This window comes from Sander lucioperca, chromosome 11 (assembly GCF_008315115.2).
Source record: "Sander lucioperca isolate FBNREF2018 chromosome 11, SLUC_FBN_1.2, whole genome shotgun sequence".
NCBI classification, from domain to species: domain Eukaryota; kingdom Metazoa; phylum Chordata; class Actinopteri; order Perciformes; family Percidae; genus Sander; species Sander lucioperca.
This window is the reverse complement of record NC_050183.1, coordinates 23,522,161-23,546,199: the sequence shown is the minus strand read 5'-3', so window position 1 is coordinate 23,546,199 and position 24,039 is coordinate 23,522,161. Positions and strand designations below refer to the sequence as shown.

General features: G+C 39.5%; 2 protein-coding genes across 5 annotated transcripts in view; both read right to left on the bottom strand.

The window, feature by feature from the left end:
- Positions 1 to 24,039, bottom strand: part of LOC116065088 (NACHT, LRR and PYD domains-containing protein 3-like) — a 321,141-nt gene that overhangs the window by 142,080 nt on the left and 155,022 nt on the right. The gene's annotated exons all lie outside the window — the stretch shown is intronic.
- Positions 1 to 24,039, bottom strand: part of LOC116065087 (complement C3-like) — a 119,679-nt gene that overhangs the window by 54,138 nt on the left and 41,502 nt on the right. Inside the window, exons 29-42 of one of the 4 annotated variants that reach the window (XM_031320549.2) lie at positions 23,260 to 23,345; positions 22,896 to 22,973; positions 22,636 to 22,791; positions 22,464 to 22,526; positions 21,820 to 21,901; positions 21,657 to 21,702; positions 21,435 to 21,525; positions 21,203 to 21,292; positions 21,014 to 21,116; positions 20,737 to 20,823; positions 19,095 to 19,187; positions 18,868 to 18,951; positions 17,991 to 18,135; positions 16,316 to 17,139 (exon numbers count right to left, since the gene is read on the bottom strand). In XM_031320549.2, coding sequence (XP_031176409.2) covers positions 16,998 to 17,139; positions 17,991 to 18,135; positions 18,868 to 18,951; positions 19,095 to 19,187; positions 20,737 to 20,823; positions 21,014 to 21,116; positions 21,203 to 21,292; positions 21,435 to 21,525; positions 21,657 to 21,702; positions 21,820 to 21,901; positions 22,464 to 22,526; positions 22,636 to 22,791; positions 22,896 to 22,973; positions 23,260 to 23,345 — 1,346 coding nt within the window. In that variant the 3' untranslated portion in view covers positions 16,316 to 16,997. Of the gene's footprint in view, positions 1 to 16,315; positions 17,140 to 17,990; positions 18,136 to 18,867; positions 18,952 to 19,094; positions 19,188 to 20,736; positions 20,824 to 21,013; positions 21,117 to 21,202; positions 21,293 to 21,434; positions 21,526 to 21,656; positions 21,703 to 21,819; positions 21,902 to 22,463; positions 22,527 to 22,635; positions 22,792 to 22,895; positions 22,974 to 23,259; positions 23,346 to 24,039 lie in introns of those variants that run through there. The other 3 variants (XM_036007041.1, XR_004898729.1, XM_036007042.1) reach the window with 3 other exon arrangements.

Below are 24,039 nucleotides of genomic sequence, written 5' to 3'. Positions count from 1 at the left end.
ACAGTGGAACAGGTAGACTGCAGCCAGAAACTCCTGAACGCTCAGATGAATGAAGCAGTAGACTGTTTTCTGGAAGATCACACTCTCTCTTTTGAAGATCTGTGTACAAACTCCTGAGTACAGTGAGGCCTCTGTGACATCCAGACCACAGCGCTCCAGGTCTTCTTGGTAGAACATGATGTTTCCGTTCTGCAGCTGTTCAAACGCCAGCCTCCCCAGCTTCAGAAGAACTTCCCTGTCGGCCTCCAACAGCTCCTGTGGACTCGTCTCATGTCCCTCAGCATACTTGTGCTTCTTCCTCTTTGTCTGAACCAGCAGGAAGTGTGAGTACATGTCAGTCAGGGTCTTGGGCAACTCTCCTCTCTGGTCTGTAGTCAACATGTGGTCCAGAACTGTAGCAGTGATCCAGCAGAAGACTGGGATCAGACACATGATGTGGAGGCTCCTGGATGTCTTGATGTGGGAGATGATTCTGCTGGACAGCTCTTCATCACTGACTCTCTTCCTGAAGTACTCCTCCTTCTGGGCGTCAGTGAAGCCTCGTACTTCTGTTACCCTGTCAACACACGCAGGAGGGATCTGATTGGCTGCTGCAGGTCGGGAAGTTATCCAGACGAGAGCCGAGGGAAGCAGCTTCCCCTGGATGAGGTTTGTCAACAGCACGTTGACTGATGACTTCTGTGTGACATCAGAAACAGCCTCACTGTTGTTGAAATCCAGTGAAAGTCTGCTTTCATCCAGGCCGTCAAAGATGAAGAGAACTTTAGAGCCAGCGAGCTGCTCTGCTGTGACCTCCTGTAATGTTGGATGGAAAACACGGAGCAGCTCCAGAAGACTGTACTGCTCATCTTTGATCAAGTTCAGCTCCCTGAAGGAAAGAGGAATCACCAGACTGATATCTTGGTTGTCCAAACCCTCGGCCCAGTCCAGACAGAACTTCTGCACTGAGAAGGTTTTTCCAACGCCAGCGACGCCGCACATCAGAACCACTCTGATGTGTTTCTGTTGGTCAGGTAAGGCTTTAAAGATGTCACAGCACTTGATTGGAGAGTCATGGAGGGTCTTCTTCTTGGAAGCTGTCTCGAGCTGCCTCACCTCATGTTGGGTATTAACCTCTTCACTCTGTCCCTCTATGATGTAGAGCACAGTGTAGATCCTGTTGAGGAGGATTCTACTTCCTGTTTCAGCTCCTTCAGTCACACGTTCAAATGTCCCCTTCAGCCTGATCTTATGTTTCTGACGACCAACATACACTAAAAAAAGGACAAAGGTGAGAGACAAAACAAGAAAAAGGTGATTATTTTTATTACCAATATGATAACAATCCCGTTAAATTTCAGATGGACTTAAACTGTTATGATATTTTACCTTAAATGTCTGCGCTAGTGCAGCACGATATATATGGAGAATACACGTTATCCTATACGTTTTTGAATATTGATATATACAATACATAATCACATAAACAAAGTGTTCTCAGTTCTGCTGCTTTCAGTATTCTGCTTAAATACAACACAACGCTGGTTGAATTAAAAACAAATGAAAGGAAATTATTTCCAACTTTCTTTCATTAAACAAATTGAATTGAATATAAAAGACAAAAAAGAATGACAGTTTCATTTTGAATTTAGTTAAATATTTCCTTGTAACCAACACAAATCTCTGAGTGTCTTTCTTGACGTGCATATTGCGTTAGTTGATATCACTGTTATGGGTCAGCTCTGTTTTCCCTGTTCCCTGCCTGTTTTCCTCTTCCCTTTTTCCCTGTGTTTGTCTGTGTTTGTCTCCACCTGCCGTGGCGAGTTCTCAGGAGGATCTAGGTCAAGGGGCGTGGCCACTCTCTCCCGCTCTGTTCCAGCCAGCTGCAGTACATTCCACTAATCACCAAGCAGTTATCTTCCCGGGCTGTTCACCTCCTTACTTACTTGGCTCTACAAACTAACTAGCGATTTCACTCCTAGTCTCTCTGTATCCTAGCTTTTGTTTGTTTCCCCATTGTCCTCAGTTAATCTGTCTCTCTCCTGTTCACATTCCGCTCTGAACCTGCTGCTTGCCAGCCGCTCTCCTGCTGTGACAAGGGTGGTATTTCAGGTAGAAGGTTTACCAAACTCTGAGTCTAACCCTGATCTCTGAGTTGATTTACCCTGAGATGGGAAACTGAGTTTTCGGTTTCAGAACAGCTGATATGAGTTGGTTCAATCAACTAGGAGTATGTTCACCACCACAATAAAAAGGCAGCATGAATGGAGCCATGATACTACGATTCACCACGGCAACAACCACAAACAAACGGGTCGGCGGAAATACTCATGCGCATACCCAGTTAAAAAAAAACGGCGGCTGCTGCAAAAGAGAGAGAATTTACGTGGGAGAAAATTGCTGCTAGAGTAAATGCGTATATTCCAAGTGAATATCATATTTAATCATAAGTATAGCCTAATATTACTGGTGAAATGGCATTTCTGCGGACGAAAAAGTAGGCCTACTACGCCTACTAATCCCATTCTGAGGCTGCAGCACCATCATTAACAGCATTATAATTCATAATCTTTTATTTCAAAGTGTTTACATCATTCACCTGCAATCCTGTGGAACTCATTTTAAAAACGTTTAAAACACGTTTCAGAGCGAGTCCCTCTTCTGACGGCGCTTTGCTACAGCGGCTTTACTAAAATGCTCCGCATCACCAATGTTGTAAAGACAATTTCCGTTTGCAAAAAACGTAATGCGACACAAATAATCTGCTGGGATGTAAGAGCATAGCTGGGTGACGTTAGTGATATGAGAACGGATAAGGTTATGTAGCCTAGGCTACATAATTGATAGACTGGGAAGAAAAACAATACCGCTCAAATAGGAAGTTATCTGAAAATTAAAATGTCGGGGTTTCAATATCATCTCCAGACGTATGTTTAACTCTCTGTGAAGTAAAGCAGCTTCTTCATCAACGGGATCGTCGACAAAAGGAAATGCCATGTTTTGAGAAATAAAACATTTTATAGACTGCCTAACATGGTTAATAAACCAACATAATTTTTTTTAATTCATGCCGATAACAAACTGCGCTAAAATGCGCCTGATACAGACTGAATAAATGAATGTGGAAATGAAAGAGTGCTGTGTCAGAGGGAGGAGACTGAGAGAAACTCGAGGTTTCTTGAAGAAAACCTACTCCCGACCAGGTTAGGTTCACAGGCTCAGTTACCATAGCAACTGACTCTGAGGTTAAGTTACCTCTCTGCCTGCTCACCTGGCCACTCGGCTCTCATCGCCTCCACACCGGATCACCTGGGTGAGTCAGAACAGGTCTCACCGCCGTCCTCCGTCCAGTCTCAGTCTGCCTGGCCACTCACCTGTTGCCTCCGGCTTCCGTCCCCATCGGAGCTACTCGATCCTGAACTGTTTTTCTCACTGCCTAATTACTACAGTGAAAATAAAACTCTTTAACTGTTTCTCTGTCTTCGTTGTGTTTGTCTCTGAATCTGAGTCAGAAGAAAAACTAGAGCTTAACAATCACTAATCAACGATTCAAAAAAACAATATGTTGTGCAGCCCTAGTTTATGCTGTCAGACTCAACAAATGTCTCAGTATTCCAACAACCAGTGGTGTGTTCAGACATGAAGACATCAGCAGACAGATGGACAGACTTACTTTGTTCAGAGCTGCTCTGATTGGCTGTCTGCAGTCCAGCTCTGGTTCTGGATCTGGACGGCTGCTCCTCCTCAGAAACATCACTCCTCTTCCTCTCTCTGGGAAGACATTTATTTATCACTAAAATGATTTGTTGGTTGTTGTTGAAACATATCAAGATTTGGCCAAACTGTCTAGAGTCAGTTAGGTTTCAAAAGAGGTTAGAAGTGGTCTGAATATTGAGGAAGACCAGCATGTAACAGAATTTATAGAAATGTATTATACAAACACAAAATCAACAAATACATGACATCAGCAGGAAAAACTGAAACTGAGTCATAAAATGAGTTAGTAGCAGTTGTCTTACTTTGTGTCTGAGGGTCCAGGTTCATTACTGAAGTGTGGAGGATGATCTTTGGACCGGTCACTCTTCATAGACAGACAGGCAGATACTACAGACTCTGCTCCATCCTCCTCTTCCTCCAAATCACTCATCTTCTGATCTGAAGTCAGTCTGAGAGGTAAAACAGGAACACTGACTGTGAGCTCACAACATTTAGAGGAAACAAGTTTGTACAAGTCTGGACGACTGGAAGAACACACACACACACACTTGACCTTAAATCTGTATTTTCTCGAGTTACAGCAGGTTTACAGTTTTTTCCAATTGCTAACACACTAAAATGACATGCATAGCATGGTTATTTAAACTGACACACAGAGAGCAAAACCTCTTCTCAAGTCTCCAAACGTCTAAACACATTTTCTGCTTTACACACATTTTGCAATTCAAAATGTAACTTTTTAAATGCACTGAACACGGTTCTCTGCATAAGACACAACAATCTGACATAAAGTCACATGTTTGCCATTTCAAAACACTGCCATTCAAAATGACACTACATGAGCTGATTGGCCAATATATGTGCCACCTGGCCAAACACCTCAATGGTTACCACTTCAACCAGGAAGTAAGCACTATGCACTTTTTTTTTTTGCAATTTTCTTTTTCAGTTTACTGTTCTTTGTGAGCATATTTTTGTTCAGTCGAATGGAAATATATCTGCTGTGCATATGTTGATGATGACTTGTTTGGTGAAAAATAAAAAAAATAAAATGTTTCAACAGCATGTGTGTGTATCTGCAAATATTTCTGTGCATGTGAACAATCTGAAGAATGTTCTACAATTTGAACTATTTTAGTATTTTGGCAAAGCATACTAAAGATGAGAGTGCTTTTCATTATCACTAACAGTGTGTAGTTGGTTAGACAAAGATCTGGTAATATGAATGAAGTGTGTGCCATTTGGTGCAAACGTTTGATTTTGATAATGCTATATGTAGTTGTGGTTGCAGTGCTTCATTTTGCAGGACATATGAGGTATTTAGCAGTTTGTGTGTGTGGGTTTGTGAATTGTGTTAAGTATTTTGATGAATCCAGCCTAGTTTGCAAAATTGTGTTTTAGCAATTGGAAAATGTGTATTATTCAGCCAATCAGGACTTTGTGTCAACAATCAAACTGTTGAGTTCATTCTAACATTTCTTTCCTCTCCAGTCCACAGGGAGAAAACTGACTCAGAGACTTTAACAGTCAAATAATAAATGTTGGATTAACACTCACCCTGCCTCAGCCTTCAGTTTCCTCCTCCTGCTCTGTTCTCTCGTCTCTAAATGGAGTCTCCACTGACTGAACTATTTCAGGTTCAGAGTCTCCTCCCTGTTCTCATGTACCTGGATCACCTGCTCAGTGTTGCCCCTCCCCTCTCTGTTTACAGGAAATCATATGACTTTATCTGTGTGTCTGAATAATGTGAACACAGATCAGTTTTTTAAAACTCTCCTGCTGCTGGTGAAGCTGCCACCAAACACACCAAATACCTCTGATCATATTCAGCATTTAGAGACAAAGTTTCTCCTTTTCTTCACTTTTTCTCTCCATGTTGTGAACTGCAACATGTCCATGTATTTATTTTTGCCATTTCTGCCTGACATTCTGTCTGATATTTTACTAGTCTCTCTTTAAGGATTGAAGCCAGTTGATCATATAGTTCAGAGTTAGCAGAAGACTAAAATACCAGAGGCCTCGTGGGAGGAAATAAAAAATATAAAAACATAATTGAAACCGATGTGTGGCATTGGCAACATACGGCTCAAGAAGCTGACAAAGATATGTAATTCCCTCTGCTGAAAATCTATATATTTATAAAGATACCCATCAGGGAATGTTAACGGGGTTGTCGGTCTCTAAATGTTTCTCTCTCCGCGCACAGAGCTCCAGCTGATCTTCTAAGAACGGTGACACCGTTATCAACCGAGTATTGATAGGTCAGTAGGCGGTGCTTTTACACCGGTTGATCTCTAATCTCCAACATAACCTGCTCCCGAGCAGGTTAGGTGTTCAGCATAAGTTACCACGGCGATGTAACCCGGTAACAAGTAAACCACCGTCGTGATACACAACACCCTGGGTTGAACCTTTTACCTCGGTAACCCCAAATCTTGCTTCGTACTACAGGACTCGCTCTTTTTACAAAATATTGTAAACAATATGATTAATTACGTTTTTATAGCTTAACCTTTTAGACATTTTTAATTTTATTAATTGTATTCAGGGTAGGATTTGTTATTTTAAAAAGTCTTGATTTTCTTGTTTTTTCATATGTACTGTATTTTTTAATCTGTGTTTTCTCCAGTTCCAGCAGGTTTAATGTGTATTATTCAGCCAATCAGGACTTTGTGTCAACAATCAAACTGTTGAGTTCATTCTAACATTTCTTTCCTCTACAGTCCACAGGGAGAAAACTGACTCAGAGACTTTAACAGTCAAATAATAAATGTTGGATTACCACTCACCCTGCCTCAGCCTTCAGTTTCCTCTTCCTGCTCTGTTCTCTCAACTCAAAATGGAGTCTCAACTGACTGAACTATTTCAGGTTCAGAGTCTCCTCCCTGTTCTCATGTACCTGGATCACCTGATCAGTGCTGCTCCTCCCCCCTCTGTTTACAGGAAATCACATGACTTTATCTGAGTGGGAGTGTCTGAATAATGTGAACACAGATCAGTTTTTTTAACCCTATTACAGTGGACCAAACAAACAAATACAAAGTATGAACTGCAGCATGCCTGTGTATTTATTTTTGCCATTTCTGCCTGTTATCTGTCTATCATGTTTTACTAGTCTCACAGAGATGATATCTCACATTCTACATTGTTTGACTAGCTGGGCTCAGGCTAACAAATCCACTAGGAAACCACATGAAACTCTATATAAACATACTCTCAAAGTTGTAGATCAGAAACCCAACAGATTTCTGTCAAACTTTAAATAGAAGACTTTTAAGTTGGGAAAACCTGATTAAACATAGCAACCTTCTAAAGACTGGAATATGTTGTCAATGCAGATAAGAGAAGTAAATACTTATGGTTCTTTTACTGTTCAGCTGAAGAACTGGCTCATAGATAATCAGATATGTGACTGCATTAGACTGCGGACTGCCTGTTGACTTTAGCTGCCTGTCTGCAGGTTTGTCTTGTTTTGTTGCTTGCTGTCTGATGTGTTGTGTCTTGTTGTTGTGCATTGAGCCTGTCTTAATGTTGGTCTGTGTATGGTGCTTTTACATGCTGACTATTAAGTCATTTTATTGTATTTTATTTGTTTAGGTTGCCATTTTAAAACTGGCCAGGGACAACAGATGAAAATGTTGAGTGATCATCACAGACTGTATAAGTTTAGTCAGGATAATGATTTAAAATCATTTTTTTTTTTTAAATGGCAGCACATAATCATCTGCTGTCTTGAATTAGATTTGTTTTTTTTAAACTAGTGGTAATAAGTTGGTGTAGGTGGTGTATAAACTGGTGGTAGTGGCGAGAGTGGCGAAAAAGTCCTTAAGACTCAACGTGGACTGAAGATGCAGAAAAACCGACAAAAACGTAATTTTCATTTTTTGACCTGCGAGGTCAACAAGTGGATGGTCGACAGGAAGACAACACGAGGGTTAATAGAAAGAAATCTCTTCAAATGAATAAAAGTCAAAACAAGTTAAATATAAAGTAGATTACGCTCTAGGACGTTTAAAAACTGCATCCAGATTAATTTTTTATCTCAACCGGTTGTGACCACATTTATATCCATTTTTAACAGAGTCACCATGCAGCGTTACATCCCTAATAATAAATATACGAGTCATGAAAGGCACTGAACCCGTCACTAATACCAGATGGATTCTGATTACAGGTGGTCAGTTTGCATCATGGAAACTAAATATGATAATAAATTACCTGACTCTGTAGTAGTATTCACAGGGAACTTCATCCAGGCATCTTCAGGCTTTTTGCAGGTTTTCGTGGCCTTTTTCACTCCTTGATCAGGCTGATACACACAACTATTGTTAACCCAACAGGGACGTATGACTTCCTCCATCTCTGCTTCGTCTTCTCTCCATACAGCTCCTGTCCACATGTTTCTGGTCTTCTACTAAACAACACACCAACAGAACATAGTAGTCAGTATCTGTTCCTCTCCTAAAACAGGTTTCGATGTGAATTTTCCACACATGACTCAACATGAGAACACTAATGCACGTGAAGAATCCGATGCATGTAGAAGTGATTTACAGTCTGGAACTTCAGGTGACTCTGATGGGATTTTAAAGTTGCTCTATGCCGCCATCTTGTGGTCACATTTGATATTACATCTGTATTACATACTTTGAAGTGCAGCCTGAATACTGAGGGTTTAAATACATTTATCCACATTTAATCTATTTTATACATTTATATGTATTAGTAGCCTGAATCAGGCCCAGTTCTTCTGCTTAAATAATGTTGGTTGGGCACAAGTTTATTCAACTTTTTTTTAATGACACTTTTGACATTTTTGTTGCTTTTGGCAACATTTTTAGCATTTTTTTCCCCTACATTTTTGGTTGTTTTTTTCTTATTATATTTGACTTTTCTTGACTCATTTGGACTGCCGGCGGCCGTAGAATTTGTCTATGCTACGGGCCGGCCCTGAAATGTTAGAGGCCCCCCATCCTATCTATCAGGTGACAAATGTAAATGTTATAGTGCTTTTTATCCAGAAAAAACGCAGCTCCTGTTTAGTTTGTTTACAGCGGAGTCATGTTGGTCCAAAACGGAGGCAAAGTTCGGGCGGCGGCGTCACGCATCCTTGTGTAGCCTACGTGTCATCAGCTGAAACTGAAAAGGTCCAAACTGGCAACACATATATCCCCACATTTCATCCATTCTATTATATATACATACATACATACATACATATATACATACATTAGGTGAGTATATGCACATATGGGGTTTTGATGGTTTTGGTGGTTTTTCCAACATTTTCATAGATTTTTTAGCTTCTTGGCTCTTTTTCCAAGTTCTTTTAAGACACTTTTATTCTGACATTTTTGTTGGTTTTTTATGTTTTTGGTGACTTTTTGCGATACTTTATTAGTCGTTCTTTGATGCCTACTTAATAAAAAAAGTAAGTCTTTTCGTCGTGTTTTGAGTTTTTTTTGCATGTATGTATAACTATATACATCTAAAAGCAAAACTCCTATCAGATGGGAACCCTGGGACAACAACTAATCAGTCCGTGGTGACCCTGATGGGATTTTAAAGTTGCTCTATGCCGCCATCGTGTGGTCACATTTGATATTACATCTGCATTACATACTTGGAACTGCAGCCTGAATACTGAGGGTTTAAACACATGGATCCACACATTTCCTTCATACATCATATCAAACTTTCTGCACATTCAATAAATGAAAATGTATTCCCGTCGACCGTGTACCTGTTTTCTTCTGTTTTGTTGTTTACAAAGTTTAAAGTTTAAATCATCACGTGTCACACATTCTTAGCCAACTTTATTCCAATTTATCACCTCTACTTTGACACTTGTTTTTGGAAATTATGGTCAATAATCCTCATATATATGAAATTATACATAACATTTGAGTAAAGAAAGCAGTAATTCTGAATTAATTTGACAAGGTGACAAAAACATTTCAATATTAATATTTTTCAATGAAAATGAGAATAAAGATAGAGAAATGATCATTCCCTCTGATATCATGGATCATATCACAATCACAACATCAGTCAAAATAATCCCAATCAGTGTGATTAGTTTAGTTTTGTTGTATCGTCTCATTGATGATAAGTGTGTGACTGTTATGTAAAAATTTAAAAATAAAAGTATTAAAAGAAATAATCATAATTAGATATTTTTCTCATATCGTGCAGCTTTTGTAGCGAATTCAATACTTTTTAGGTACCGACCGAATCCCCTCTGAAGTGTAGAAAAATGCCTCGTCATTCAATAGCCAATTATAAAACCTAAAGGAGTAAATGTCAGAATCAGGGAGCCAATCAGCACGCAGTCCTTGACCTGAAAAACGTTGAAGACCCCTGATCTAAACAATGAAATCAAACTGAGTCATAATATTATACAGTTCAAAAAGAGATTCAAGAAAACAATACCTGACCAATTCAGAAAGGTCACCTGAAAATATAAATGGGAATGTACACACAGTGTATAGTTGTATGTTGTTAAAGTTATTGGATTATGTATGATTTACAATTTTTTCTATGCTGTATATGCATATATACTTGTTTTTTCAAACCAAACCTCATCGAAAAGCTTTATGCTCTCAGTTACAGCTAATTATATAATAGTATATTAAATTATGTGCTTATCAAAGATAAGATACAATACCACAATCTTGATGGCAATAGAAGCATCTGTTTGACTTTCGACATCCCTCTCTACGGGCTCCATACGGGGCGTCAGTGATAACATCCTGTAATGAACTGACAGAGAAAGAAAGAGGTTGATTTTTCTGCTGGAGGTTGAAAGAAGGTGTCTAAAGTTTTGGACTTTACTCTTCCACTTATGTCAAAAGAGGGATTCATTTTACTGTAATTTACAGGTACAAATATGGTACAAATAGCCTAGGCCACACAGTTGAGCTATTCACACCCTGTGACATAACAACAAAAACACGTTGCTCGCGTGCACCGAAATCATGGCCGACATTCATCTTCCTTGACAGCAGAAACTGGCATTAAGAACGTTTTGTCTCTAAAGAAAATGGATACTACATTTGCACTTTCTGTCTTCAGTGAAAGCATACAACCGTTTGTTAAAAGTTTGTTAGTTAGTACCTCTTTTTTGTATACAGTATGGTTACCTAACAACCGAGGCTTAAAGACACCAAGTGGTCAACGGTTGTACTGCATTCCACAAGAATTGCTAGATGAGTGGTTAGAACAGTGAGCTATGGCCCAGGAGTCTGGGGATCAACTCCCCAGTGAAGAGATTTTGTTTCTTTCATTTTGAATTGGATCATTTGCATGCCATTGCGCAAGACAGGGCCCGCCCCCCCAGGTCGAGAACCACGCAAGTGTATGTATCAACGTCTCTCTACCCCAGGGTTCCATTCTTGGCCCCATTCTGTTTTCTTTATATATGTTGCCTTTAGAGGCTATTATAGGCAAGCACAACCTCATTTCATTGTTATGCAGATGATTTGCAAATTGATTTGCCTATGAAAGCAAATGACAGTGTCACACTAAACTCCCTGTTTAGTTGTCTTAATGATATTAAGTTGTGGCTTTCACAAAACTTTCTTAATTTGAACGAAGATAAAACTGAGTGTATTATTTTCAGTACTTTAGGCACGCAAAATGGTCCAGCTTTGAGTTTGGGAGCTCTGGCATCGTACACTAGGTCAGCTTTAAAAAAAACGAAAGAGTGAATCTCTTACAGAAGTGTTTCCTAACCTTTTTTGCGTGTGACCCCTAAAAGGTCCAATATGTAATATATTTACTGTGTTTAATGAACAAATGACCACAATACATGTATGTCATCAGATAATAAGGACACATGCTAAGTTGAAATACTATCTTCTCTGACAACAATGCTGAATCCAGTATTTTATCCTTTTAAATTTCCATTCCGGTGCGGAATGTCTGTTTTTGTTTTGGCCTGTGTGTTATTGTCAACTGCCAATTTTGACACCCGGGTTGACAGACATGAAACACAAATACAATGTGCTGCAGCCATGATAGCAGCAACCAAACAAACTGGATTAACAGAGGAAGAATCATTCTACCTGACCTACAAAAGCTAGGCATCTTTCTAAACCGTTGCATGATCAGAGACATGGTTAAATAATGGGTAAATATTGGGAACCATAATTTTGACTTCCTCAAAATGGAAACATCTAATTTAATTCTAGCAAAACAACATGTAGCCTGAATTGTTGGCTTGTGAAACGTGTTCTCTACAGATCGCTCTGCAATAAAGTTATGGTATGTGGAATATTATGGCTAACGTTACCATCGCCAGCTTCAAGGTTATGGTATGTTGGACAGTAAAATGATTCCCACTTTGTTACAAACTGACATGCAACCATAATGTGTAATGTACAGTGTATAAGCTGCTTTAAGTAACGTTACATTTTGTAGATTATGCAACAACAAATATTTTTTTTTATCTACACATAAACATAGACAATGTTGTAATCTTTATGGAAGAACGGCTATATGTTTGTCACTCAGATAAACAGCTTATTTAGTTTTTATATATAACCGGGTCTGGAAAGTAGAACCAAAGTCTCCCCCCTGCCGAAATTCTTCCCCTGCTTCTGTTCAGCCGCCGTAGCCGACAGATGTTAACTATGACCTGGGTACAGACAACTGTGACACGACACAATGACAGTGCCTCCCAAATAATAGCCTCGGTAAGGAACTTGTTTTGGTGGAACATATATATGTTCAAAAGCTGTTTTAATCATGCAACAGAAAACTCAGATTGGACAAATCAGTCTAGCTAGCTGTCTGGATTTACCCTGCAGAGATCTGAGGAGCAGTTAACCATAGTCCTCAGAAATCCACTGGAGGTTAGAACGCCAACACAAAGAAAGCGTCATCATGGCTCTAGACTCCTGCTCTGTCTGGCATAATGCATCGTTGTGCAAACTCTGACCAAGAATTAGGCCAACTCATTGGCATCATTTCAACCACAGTACTTTGACTTTTGCAGTAAATTGGACAACTTCTAACTATGTAGTCAGGCCCAGAAATATTTGGACAGTGACACAAGTTTGGTTATTTTAGCTGTTTACCAAAACATATTCAAGATACAGTTATATAATCAATGGTGGCTTAATGTGCAGACTCTCAGCTTTAATTTGAGGGTATTCACATCCAAATTGGAGGAAGGGTTTAGGAATTTCAACTCTTTAATATGTAGCCGCCTCTTTGTAAAGGGACCAAAGGTAATTGGACAATTGACTCAAAAGCTATTTCATGGGCTGCATGGGCTATTCCCTCAATAATCCATTATTAATTAAGCATGTAAAAGGTGGAGTTAATTCCAGGTGTGGCATCACACCACAAGGTGCAAAACATTTATCAGCCTCAAAAATAGAAAGGCCAGATTAGACTTTGCCAAAACATGAAGAAGCCAGCCCAGTTCTCAAACAGCATTGTTTGGACAGATGAAACCAGAATAAGTATGGAGAAGGCTTGGAAAGGCTCATGATCCAAAGCACACCACGTCGTCTGTAAAACATGGTTGAGGCAGTGTGATGGCATGGGCATGCATGGCTTCCAATGGCACTGGGTCACTAGTGTTTATTGATGATGTGACAGAAGACAGAAGCAGTCAGATGAATTCTGAAGTGTATAGGGATATTACAGATATTTTCTGCTCAGATTCAGCCAAAAACAGCAAAGTTAATTGGACGGTGCTTCACAGTACAGATGGACAATGACCCAAAAACGAAAGCAACCCAGGAGTTTTATAAGGCAAAGAAGTTGAATATTCTGCAATGGCCGAGTCAATCACCAGATCTCAACCCGATCGAGCATGCATTTCACTTGCTTAAGACAAAACTTAGGCAGAAAGACCAACAAACAAGCAACAATTAAAAACAACTGCATTAAATGCCTAGCAAAGCATCACAAAGGAGGAAATCCAGCATTTGGTGATGTCCATGGGTTCCAGACTTCAGGCAGTCATTGCCTGCAGAGAATTCTCAAAAAAGTATTAAACGTTTACATTTTATTTATGGTAATGTTAATTTTGAGCCCCTGAAATGAGGAGACTTTGTATAAAGATGGTTAAAATTCCTTAACGTTTCATAGGATATTTTTCTTCAACCACTTGAATTAAACCTGCAGTTTATTAAGTCTGCACTTCAATTGCATCTCAGTTGTTTCATTTCAAATCCAATGTGGTGGCATGCAGAGCCCAAATCATGAAAATTGTGTCGCTGTCCAAATATTTCTGGGCCTGAGTGTAAGACTCAAGTTATACTAAGATTTGTATCTATACACTTTTTAAATTGGATATAAATGCAGAGGACCCTGGATATTTGTGTTGCTCCCATTGCAGTTTAACCAATAACAATTTGAATATCAGGAAGATGAACAATTAAACAAACTGTATATTTTAGCTCTGTTTTGTGGACTAACTAAAGGTGTAAAGGTAAGGTAGGTCTACTTACAATGGAGCTCTATCAGCCAGAGAAGTCAGAGAGACAAAGGCCAGAGAGGCCAGCAGCCACAGCATGATCCTGATCTGCTGTAGACTGTCGCTCTGCAGCACCCTCCTTTTATCCACTCCCCCCCACCTCCTGCACATCTACTTCACCTCACTACTGTCTCGCCTGTCCCCCTCCCAAAGTGTTTCTGTACACGTGTGCAGAGGGAGAAGCCCCAAGAACGCTCAGTTAAAGTATGGAATAATGACCGTATTATGGCCCTGCAGGGTTGTTTCGATTGCACAAACTGGGACATTTTTAAATGCCCTGATATAAATAGAAACAATATCTGACTACATCAATGTCTGTGTAGACACAGTCATACCCATAAAAACCACTAAAATCTTTCCAAACGACAAGCCCCGGATCTCCAATAAATGAAAGCATCTTATAATTGAAAAGAAAAAAGCACACTGGAATCAGGATGACACAGCCAAAATGGACATACAGAGACAGATTAAAAGACAAATACAGCTGGATAAGTACAGTTACAGACAGAAGATTGAGGCAACCCTGGTGTCGGGCAACTCCCGTGAGGCATGGCAGGGGATCAAGACCATGACCAATGTCCCACACAAGGGCAGAGGGAAACCTTCCCTGAACCTGCCTGGAGGTGAGGGACTGGAAAGGGCAAACCTGCTAAACAGCTTTTTTTGTCACTTTGAGAGTGGCAGCAATGCTGGGGGTGGCATTGTGCTGCCCCCTCAACCCCCTGCATCTGTCCTAAACATCCGTTAATCGGATGTCTTTCACCTTTTTAGTCACTGTAATCCACGGAAAAGCCCTGGCCCTGACGAAATCTGTGGTAATATCCTCAAGCACTGTGCAGAACAGTTAGCCCCTGTTTTCACTGACATTGACATCACTGACACAACTCCTCTCTTAACCTCTGTAAAGTCCCTAACCTGTGGAAAACATCTACAATTGTACCTGTGCCAAAACTGCCAAGACCCACAGAGTCCAATGACTTCCGACCAATAGACCAACTGACATCACTGGTCATGAAGTGCCTGGAGCGTCTGGTAAAGAGGTACATTGTATCCCAAAACCCAGCATCTTGTGGACCCCCTGCAATTCACTTATCAAACCTCCAGGGGGGTGGATGATGCAATTCTGACATTAATGCACCTTTTGCACATTCATCTTGAGAAACCAAAGACTCATGCTAAGATTCTATTTGTGGACTTTTCATCTGCTTTTAACACCATGCAACCTAGGATTCCTGCAGACATTTTAGCCAGTGAATTCTATCTTAATAAAGGTATTATTTACTGAATCATGGATTTTCTTACCCGTAGATTCCAGCTGGTCAGAGTGGGCTCATCTCTGTCTGATGCGATGATAACATCCACAGGCTCTCCACAAGGATGTGTTCTATTCAGGTGTTGTTACAAACTACAAATACCTTGGCATTGTACTGGACAACAAGCATGGGACTCTTGGACTGATCTTTTGCGAAGTAAGACGCAGCAAAGAATGTACTTTTTAAAGAAACTGCTTGTTTTTAATGTCAATAACAAAATGCTCAAAATGTTTTATGATGCTTTTATTGAAAGTGTTTTAACTTGCTGTATTATCTGCTGGTTCGGAAAGCAACTGAGTCACAGAAAAAGACAGAAAAACAGTTACAACTGCCAGCAAGTTACTTGGGATAGCACTACTGAGCATTGAACACATTTACAAAGACAGACTGGTGAAAAAGGCGAATAACATTGCTTGTTACTACACACACCCCCTGGCATCTCATTTTAAACTACTGCCATCTATACGTCGTTTCTGCCAACCCCTTCTGACCAAGAACAGATCCAAATTCTCTTTTGTACCACAAGCCATAAAAGCCTTAAATCAGTCAATAAGCTAGATGTCCAACTGGCCTGGTCACACCGAAGGGTGTATAGTGTATTGAAGTGTGTGATGTATTTTCTTCATGTTATGTCTGTCGGTGTCTGATGTATGGACTGTTTGTTTGTATCATATGTGTGATGTCTTGTGCTGCAAACCCAACTGCCCCACAGGGACAATAAAGTTATCTACTTCTGAAAGCACACACCCACACATTTGGACAGCAGCCTCCGTGTTGTTGTATGATGATCCTCATAAGTAAACAACACAACGTGATTGGTTGATGTCTTTATTCGCATCACGAAAACTCAGAGAAATCAACCTCGTTGACAACAGTTTGAAAAAACATATTGACATGCGAATTAATCGCACGAAAAAAAACATCCCCAGTGTGTGAAGGCCATAAATCCAATCCTGACAAAACATCAGACTTAACTGGTCCAAATATTGTTTTTATGGAAACGCAAAAAGAAAAAATACTTAAAAGACTTAGTTGAGTCCAGCCTTATTTCAGATCTCACTGTATAAATTAGACTTTCCACCACAATAGAAAGAATAATTCCTGGTGTTAAAGAACATAAGGCTTTGCTATATGCAGATGACATGCTTCTGTATATACTAAACCTATGTCATGTCTGCCAAAATAAATTCTGAATCACAACCAATTTCAAATTTGTTTCATTTTAAATTGAACTCTCTATGCATCACTCCACTAAGCTCAACATTATCAATTTCAATCAATTATTTACTAAACATAAAGCTAACTATACAGTTATTACCATAACAGTAATCAGTGTATATTTGTCAAACACAGACAATGAGATTTAAAACCATTACATTTCAATCAATACAGAGCAACATTGTAAGCCTTCATATACCATAACAGGGACATTTTGACATAACAATTATGCAAAATAATTTTTTTTTTAAATGAACATTTTATTTTCTTGAGTTTCACTACTGCTGACACCCAAAGAGTTGGACCTGCAACATCATCTCCTCCATGCCCAAACAGGTAATTCTGTGTTCCTCAGTTTGACACTCTGCTTCTGTGGGCCAGTACTCGATCCACGTTCTCTCTCCGAATACATACTGATACCTGAGGAAAGCAAAGTTAACAATACACATCTGTAACACTCTGTAACGTGACATGAAAAGCCTCCTCATCCCTTCCCACAATCACTATCGATATCGACACTAACAGTTAAGCTAGAGTACAAGAAAGCCTAACTTGATTTACTAATAGAAAGCAGTGAAAATGTATGCACACCAAAACTTATATCCTACGAAATTAGGAGACTGTCACCTGGTCACGTGACGCTGGGTGGTCACGTGCTGCCAGCTGGCTATGAGCTCCATGACGCCGAGTGACAGTTGCTAGTTGATTAAGCTGCTACAGAGCTTAGTTACACCGGCTACAGACCTCCATTGTGTCAGAGGTAGTTGGTGGTTCAGATACACGAAAATATGTGACTTTGATCTGGGTACAAAGCATCACGAGCTGCCGTTTGTTTCAGTTGACATTACGGTTAAATTAGGTCCACAAAATATGAGCGTTTTGCCGCGACGAAAGTTAAGATCAGGCACCAAAATGACTAAAGAGGAAAAAGAGCGTGGTTTGGATTAAAACACTCTTAAGAAACATGCATTTCATGGGTGAAAGGCTTTAGTTTTCCACAGGAAGTGAAATCCACTCTCTTCAAAGTCCTGTATGTTAACGCCCATCCATCCACCCTGACCATCTCCCTACTGTATTAATGAATACAGCAAAAAAAAACATGAAATGCTTACGAATTACAGTGCTTGACTTTTCGTAGCTTTTTGAACGAATGGTTCATGAGAACTGGCTGCATATCAACAGTAGTGTTAACAGTAACTCTTAAGCTAGAGTACAAGAAAGCTTTACTTGATTTACTAAAAGAAAGCAGTGACACAAAGAAAGAAACATACGATTGACGGCTGTCATCTCTGTGAATATCGTTGGATGTTCCCATGATAAGGTAGGTTTTTCCCGTCTTCAGATCTAAAGAATCCCTGCAGTGGGGATAACTGAGGAATGTGCGCTGTTTATTCAGAGGACTCACATCAAGACTTCCTGTAATTCAAGAATAGGAGAACAAAGAAAAGGTACTTTAGGATTTAGTTAAATGCACAGCTAATGTATGTCTTTGATGTAGTACAAAGCATTAATGATGTATTCTTATATATACCCAGTGGAATCATGCTTAAAAAATTGACATTTTAGAAAATATGCTTATTCACTTTTTTGCTTGGAGTTAGATTGATAGCACTATTGATACCACTGTCATAGGAAATATGCAGACAACAGCCGGCTAATTTAGCTAAATCTTTCCAATGGTAACAAAATCCACCCACCAATGCCTCTAATCTCCATGTTTAATCCGCACAAAGAAATAAAGTGTAAAAAACTACAATTCTTTTTTTTACAGGGGTTAAATGGTGGACTATTTCTTGGCTGGGGACCAATAACCTATTTAAGTATCTGCTGGTTGCCTGGCAATGCAAGATAAGTTAGCTGGCTGCTAGAGGTAGCTTCATACTTAGCGTACAAACATGAGTGGAACATTAAACAAGACCAATATTCTCATCTATCTTTCTGCAAGAAAGTTAATGAGCATGTTTCCTTAATTGTTGAACCAAGCCAAGACTTTTTCTGTATGACTGGAAACACCATTAATATTCAATGTGTCCATAACAATTCAAAAAGAGGATAACAAATTGTCACTATCATTGTCATGTCACTTTAATGCACCTTATGAACATCAGTTTCTAGTACATTTCAGGCAGTTCAAAGATAAATACCTACCTTCTTTGATGACGTCCAGTACCTTCACTGTGAAAATGTCAGTGGACAAATCTTCTGTAAAAGTTTCCAATCTCACTTTGTACGCTGAGGACAGACAAGTTGCAGATTGTTAGCTCGCTTTCTCCCTCATTTAGTCCTACCGTACTTATTCTCTCAATCTCTAAGTCACACAAACATACACATCCATTGTTGTATGATATAAAATAAATTAATTTACACTCTCTTACCAAAATCTGTTATGCTGGTCTGTGTACTCTCACAGACCTTAGCTGTTCGCTCTTCACTGGGGATTTTGTCCTTCTTCTGCATACTGCAGTTCTCTGAAAATACACAATAGGCATAAACTATATACACAACTGATTAAATAAGCACATGTTGATGGGTGAGTGCAGCTGTAGTCACTATTTAAGTATTTTAATGAGCTATTCTTTAGTTAGACCACTGCTCTGATCTTACTAGATCCTGCAGGTGCTTGTTGCCTTGATGGAATGTTCATAAAGTTCGCTGACGACACCACTGTCATTAGCCTCAACACAGACTGCGTCAAGACGGCCTACGGAGGGGAGTTCAGAGCCCCGACATCTTGGTGCCAAGACAACAACCTCCATCTCAGTAATTAGTCGGTAAATCAAAGAAGCTGATTGTAGACTACAGGAAGTGACAGAGAGAAGGACACGTCCCTATCTCCATCAATGGGACTGCAGTGGAGAAAGTCAGCAGCTTTGGGTTCCTCAGGGTTATTATCAGTGAGGAACTGAACTGGACTCACGACACCAACACCATCACTAAGACTGCTAGACAGCGGCTCTTCCTCCTCCGCAGGCTGAGGAGGTTCAGCATGGACTCCAGGATACTCTGCAACCTCTACCAGTGACCGTCAAGAGTATTATGACCAGGTGCATCACTGCCATCAACCATGCTCTACATAGGGTGGTGAAAACTGCTCAGCACATCACCAGGACAGAGTTGCTATCCATGGGGGACCTCTACACCCAGCGGTGCAGGAAGAAAGCCAAAGGATTATCAAAGACGCAAACCACCGCAGCCACAAACCAGGTTCAGGGACAGCTTCATCCTATAGGCCATAAGACTGTTGAGCTCTGAGCTCATCACATGTCACTTTACCTTTCAAGTGTCTTTATATACTTACCGTTGTCTTTATATATTTAATTATGAACTCTTTACACCTCTCTCTCTCTCTCTCTCTCTCTCTCTCTCTCTCTCTCTCTCTCCCTCTCTTGTAAGCGCGGGTCTTCTACCAGGCCAAGTTTTACACTATTCTTTTCTCCTACATTCAGATTGTATTGATAATATGTATTGTTGGAGGTGCCTGAGGCCTAAGACTTTCATCACCAATGACTACTCTCATCATTGTTTTCTAATGAAGAACCTCAAACTTTTTCAAAATCTTAATTTGTGCTATATTTTTGGTCATGACCAAACACCCGCAAAACAAATCACATTTGCATTAGGATGCTTACATGATAACTAAGATGGTGACAATGATAAACATTATATGTGCTAATTTACAGAATGTAAGCATTGTCATTTTGAGCATATTAGCATTAAGCCTAAAGTGCTGTTGTACATATAGGTACAGCCTCTAAGAGCCACTAGCATGGCTGGAGACTCGTTATCTTGTCTAATCTTCTCTCAGCCTTAAGTCCCCCAACTTTATTGAGGTACAATAATAAATTACTACTGTTTACAGACAATGCATGATGATAAGCCCCACATTATTGACCAAGGCGTTATCTCTATGAAGAACAATGTTAGTGTTGGGTTTAGGTGTTTGTTCAAGAATTTCAGATTTAACAAATTTATGTTCACAGACAACGGATTCAGTCAGTTTGACATCATTCTGGTTACCTCCTGCACATATGCATTCATCATTTGTACAGAGCATTAGCTTGTCAGCTTTCCTCTCTGGATGGTAGAATTTCACACAATGTGTTTCTGTAATGGGAAAGAATGATTTCAGAAAATGTACGTAAAATAATTTAAAAAAGCATATAATAATAATAATAATAATAATAATAATAATAATAATAATAATGCCTGCTTATCCAGTGTTATTTACTCTGAAATATATTGACAGCAATGAACATGGAGGCATCATATGTTTCAAAGTGTCTCTGAGACTCACGGTCATAGTATTCATAGACAGACACAGCAGCTGGTTGTAAGACTCCCACTTTCATCTCCTGATGGATCCTAAAAGTGATCTCCTTTGGTTGTGTGTGAGAAACCTGTGGACAAATGTGAGATAGAGATAAAGAAAGGAAGAACAAGGCAGAGAGAAAAAGTACAGAGGTAGGAAACAGTGATGTCTAACCTTATCCAGGTAGATGATGAGTGAGCCTCTTTCTGACAGGACTGTGTTCATCTCATATTTTGCAATAATGGGGGCTTGTCCTTTAGACAGCTACACAGACACACACACACACACACACACACACACACACACACACACACACACACACACACACACATTCAGACAAACCATTATAAAGTCTTGTGAACTGTATGTGAGTAGTATGCCTATGTGTATCTGTACAAGTTCTTACTAAGTCCAGGTCATTTGTGTTAACGGTGAAGCCAGTTAGCAAGCCAATATCCAGGATTGACATGGTTGCATCACGATCCTTGGACTTATACCTGTACACAAAATGGACAGAAACATTAAATAACAGGGTAGAGAAGATGGAGAGAAAGAAAGAAAAACCCTAACAAAAACAGAAAGGTTAATGTACATGTCCATGTTACTGTAAGAGTTTGATTGTACTTACAAAATATCAATTCTCAGCTTGTATATGTTCTCATTCCCATCCATATCTGCAGGAGCAAAATAATGTGTTGAGTAGCTGAATATTTTGTTTCTCATAAGGTAAGGTACTTGGCAGAAACAACAAGTAAGATGAAAAAAGAAAGAGACAGAGGGTACCAAGTTACCTGGGAGGAGCTGCACTGACAAGTTAAACTTCTGACAGTCACTCTCCTTTTCTTTAGGCACAGCGTAATACAGAGACACCATCTGTCACATAGATACAAGTGCATCTTAATATGTGATGAACTAATTGACATCTACTTTAAAACTATCTAAAATAAGTCGTTGGTTTCTATTCAAAAAGGACACAGTGATGGAGAAATAATATGCTAATTTTCAGGTTCTTTTATTTTAGGGAACTTATAGAAAAGGTTTCTGTCACTGTCACATAATGTTAGCTTGGTATTTATGCATACAAACGCTGTAAACTATAAACATACTGTTTACATTAGTCTTTACAGCATACCTGCCAATATTTAGGTTGGATAACATGGAAACTATTCAGTTCTACTGTGCTTAAATTTGGTGGTGTATTTTTTCATCCTGCCCTGCTGTTTTGACAACAGCTAAGCTAACAGCTACGTTAGGTTAGCTGGCTGCGCAGAGAGCAGCTGAGCTGCACACACACCCCTTGAATTAGTTTGTGGGTTGCCAGGTTGCCAGAATGATGACTGTTTCAAAAAATAAGACAAAGTGATTGAGAAATACTGAAATACTGTAGGTCACCTGTATACACAACAGATGATAAAACAATAACAAATGTACTTACTTTCACCGTTGCTTTTCCTGTGCCTGTTGCAGTTACTGTTACATTCTGGTTTATATCTTTGATCTGGGGGATTTAAATATGCAAACACTCACACACACAGGCATCAGCAGAAAATACATACAGAAAACATCAGGAATGATGCCTCTATGTGTTTGTTTGTGTGTTTTCTTACTTCAGATGTTCTGGTGAAGTAGTAGTTGTCCCTGTTGAAGTTGTACTTGTAAGGCCTTAACCTGCCCGGCAACAAGATGTCCACATTCAGATAATACTCTGGTTCTTTAGCACTAGCCCAGTACTCTGCTAAAGCCTGGTACACCATTATAGTAGCCTAGAGAGAAAAAGAGTGAGGGAGGGGATTTAAAAGACAAATAAGTTAAGAGCTAACATAATGTAAGCTGCAGGTATCAAGATGGAGAGAGGGGTCTGTGTTACCTGAGTTGATCCATAGCCTCCGCCCACATTCTGCTGTGTGTTGAACCATCTGACAACAGGTCTGGCTTCTTCAAATGCCTGTATTAACAGAAGGCAAGTCAATGGTTGAAATTCTCTTTGGTTGACTTAACTTTGAAGACTTTAGTAAAAATAGAGATAAGTCCTGATTCTGTTAGAGTTATAGTTTAGATTGTAATCTGCCAGTTTCCAAAGGCTACTATAGAGCTTCTACATGAATGAGAGACATTCAATCTTCGTCTTTTGTTTCCAGATTTCTTTAAGTGAGGTAGCATTGATGAGGACTCAGTTGTATGTTTTCTATATTATGACATTGTGATAAAAAACACAAGTGGGACATGCTCACCTTGGCCTTGACCAGAGCGAGAAGAGTGTAAGCTGTGGCCTCCAGTGTGTAAACGTGTCCCGTAGATACTGGCCAGTGGGACAATTCTGAGGAAGACACGCACAAATATATTCATAGCACGATGCTGTACCTGAAACAAAATTAATTCCCCAATCCCTCATCTATATTTAATATTATTATATTATATATTAATTATATTGTATTTAATATTATGTTTAATTTTAACTAAGCTTTTTATCCTTGTAAGGTCATTTAGTCCTTAAAAGCAGAGATTTACATAGAGGCTTGTGCATATGACAGCCTGACTGAGAAAGGATTTTTAAGGTCAATACAGATCTGTGTTCATTTCGTTGACGAAGACTATGACGAAAAATATTTGTAAATGAACCTTTTTCACAGACGAAATCTAAATAAAAACTAAATAAAAAGTCAGATATGATGACGAAGACTGTGACAAAATATAACAGACACTTTAGTCAACAAATAAAAATGAGACAAAAATGTTAGGGAGGGACAAATGGAGAAGAGAGCCAATCAGAGCGGATCTCTGAGGGTAGGTTGGTCAGTCTTAGTTACACAGCTTTGGCTGATTTCAGTTGACTTGGCTCGTTAGCAACAGGCTAACATTTTGCAGTGCACCCGGTCCGAGGGCAATGACCTGTCTGATGAACAACAGGAATGTCAGAGCTAGGTCTAGGACCAACCGTTAAATCTGTGTCTGTATTGCATATTCAAACTTTAATACCATTCCATAACAGACTGATGGATACTTCCAATGAC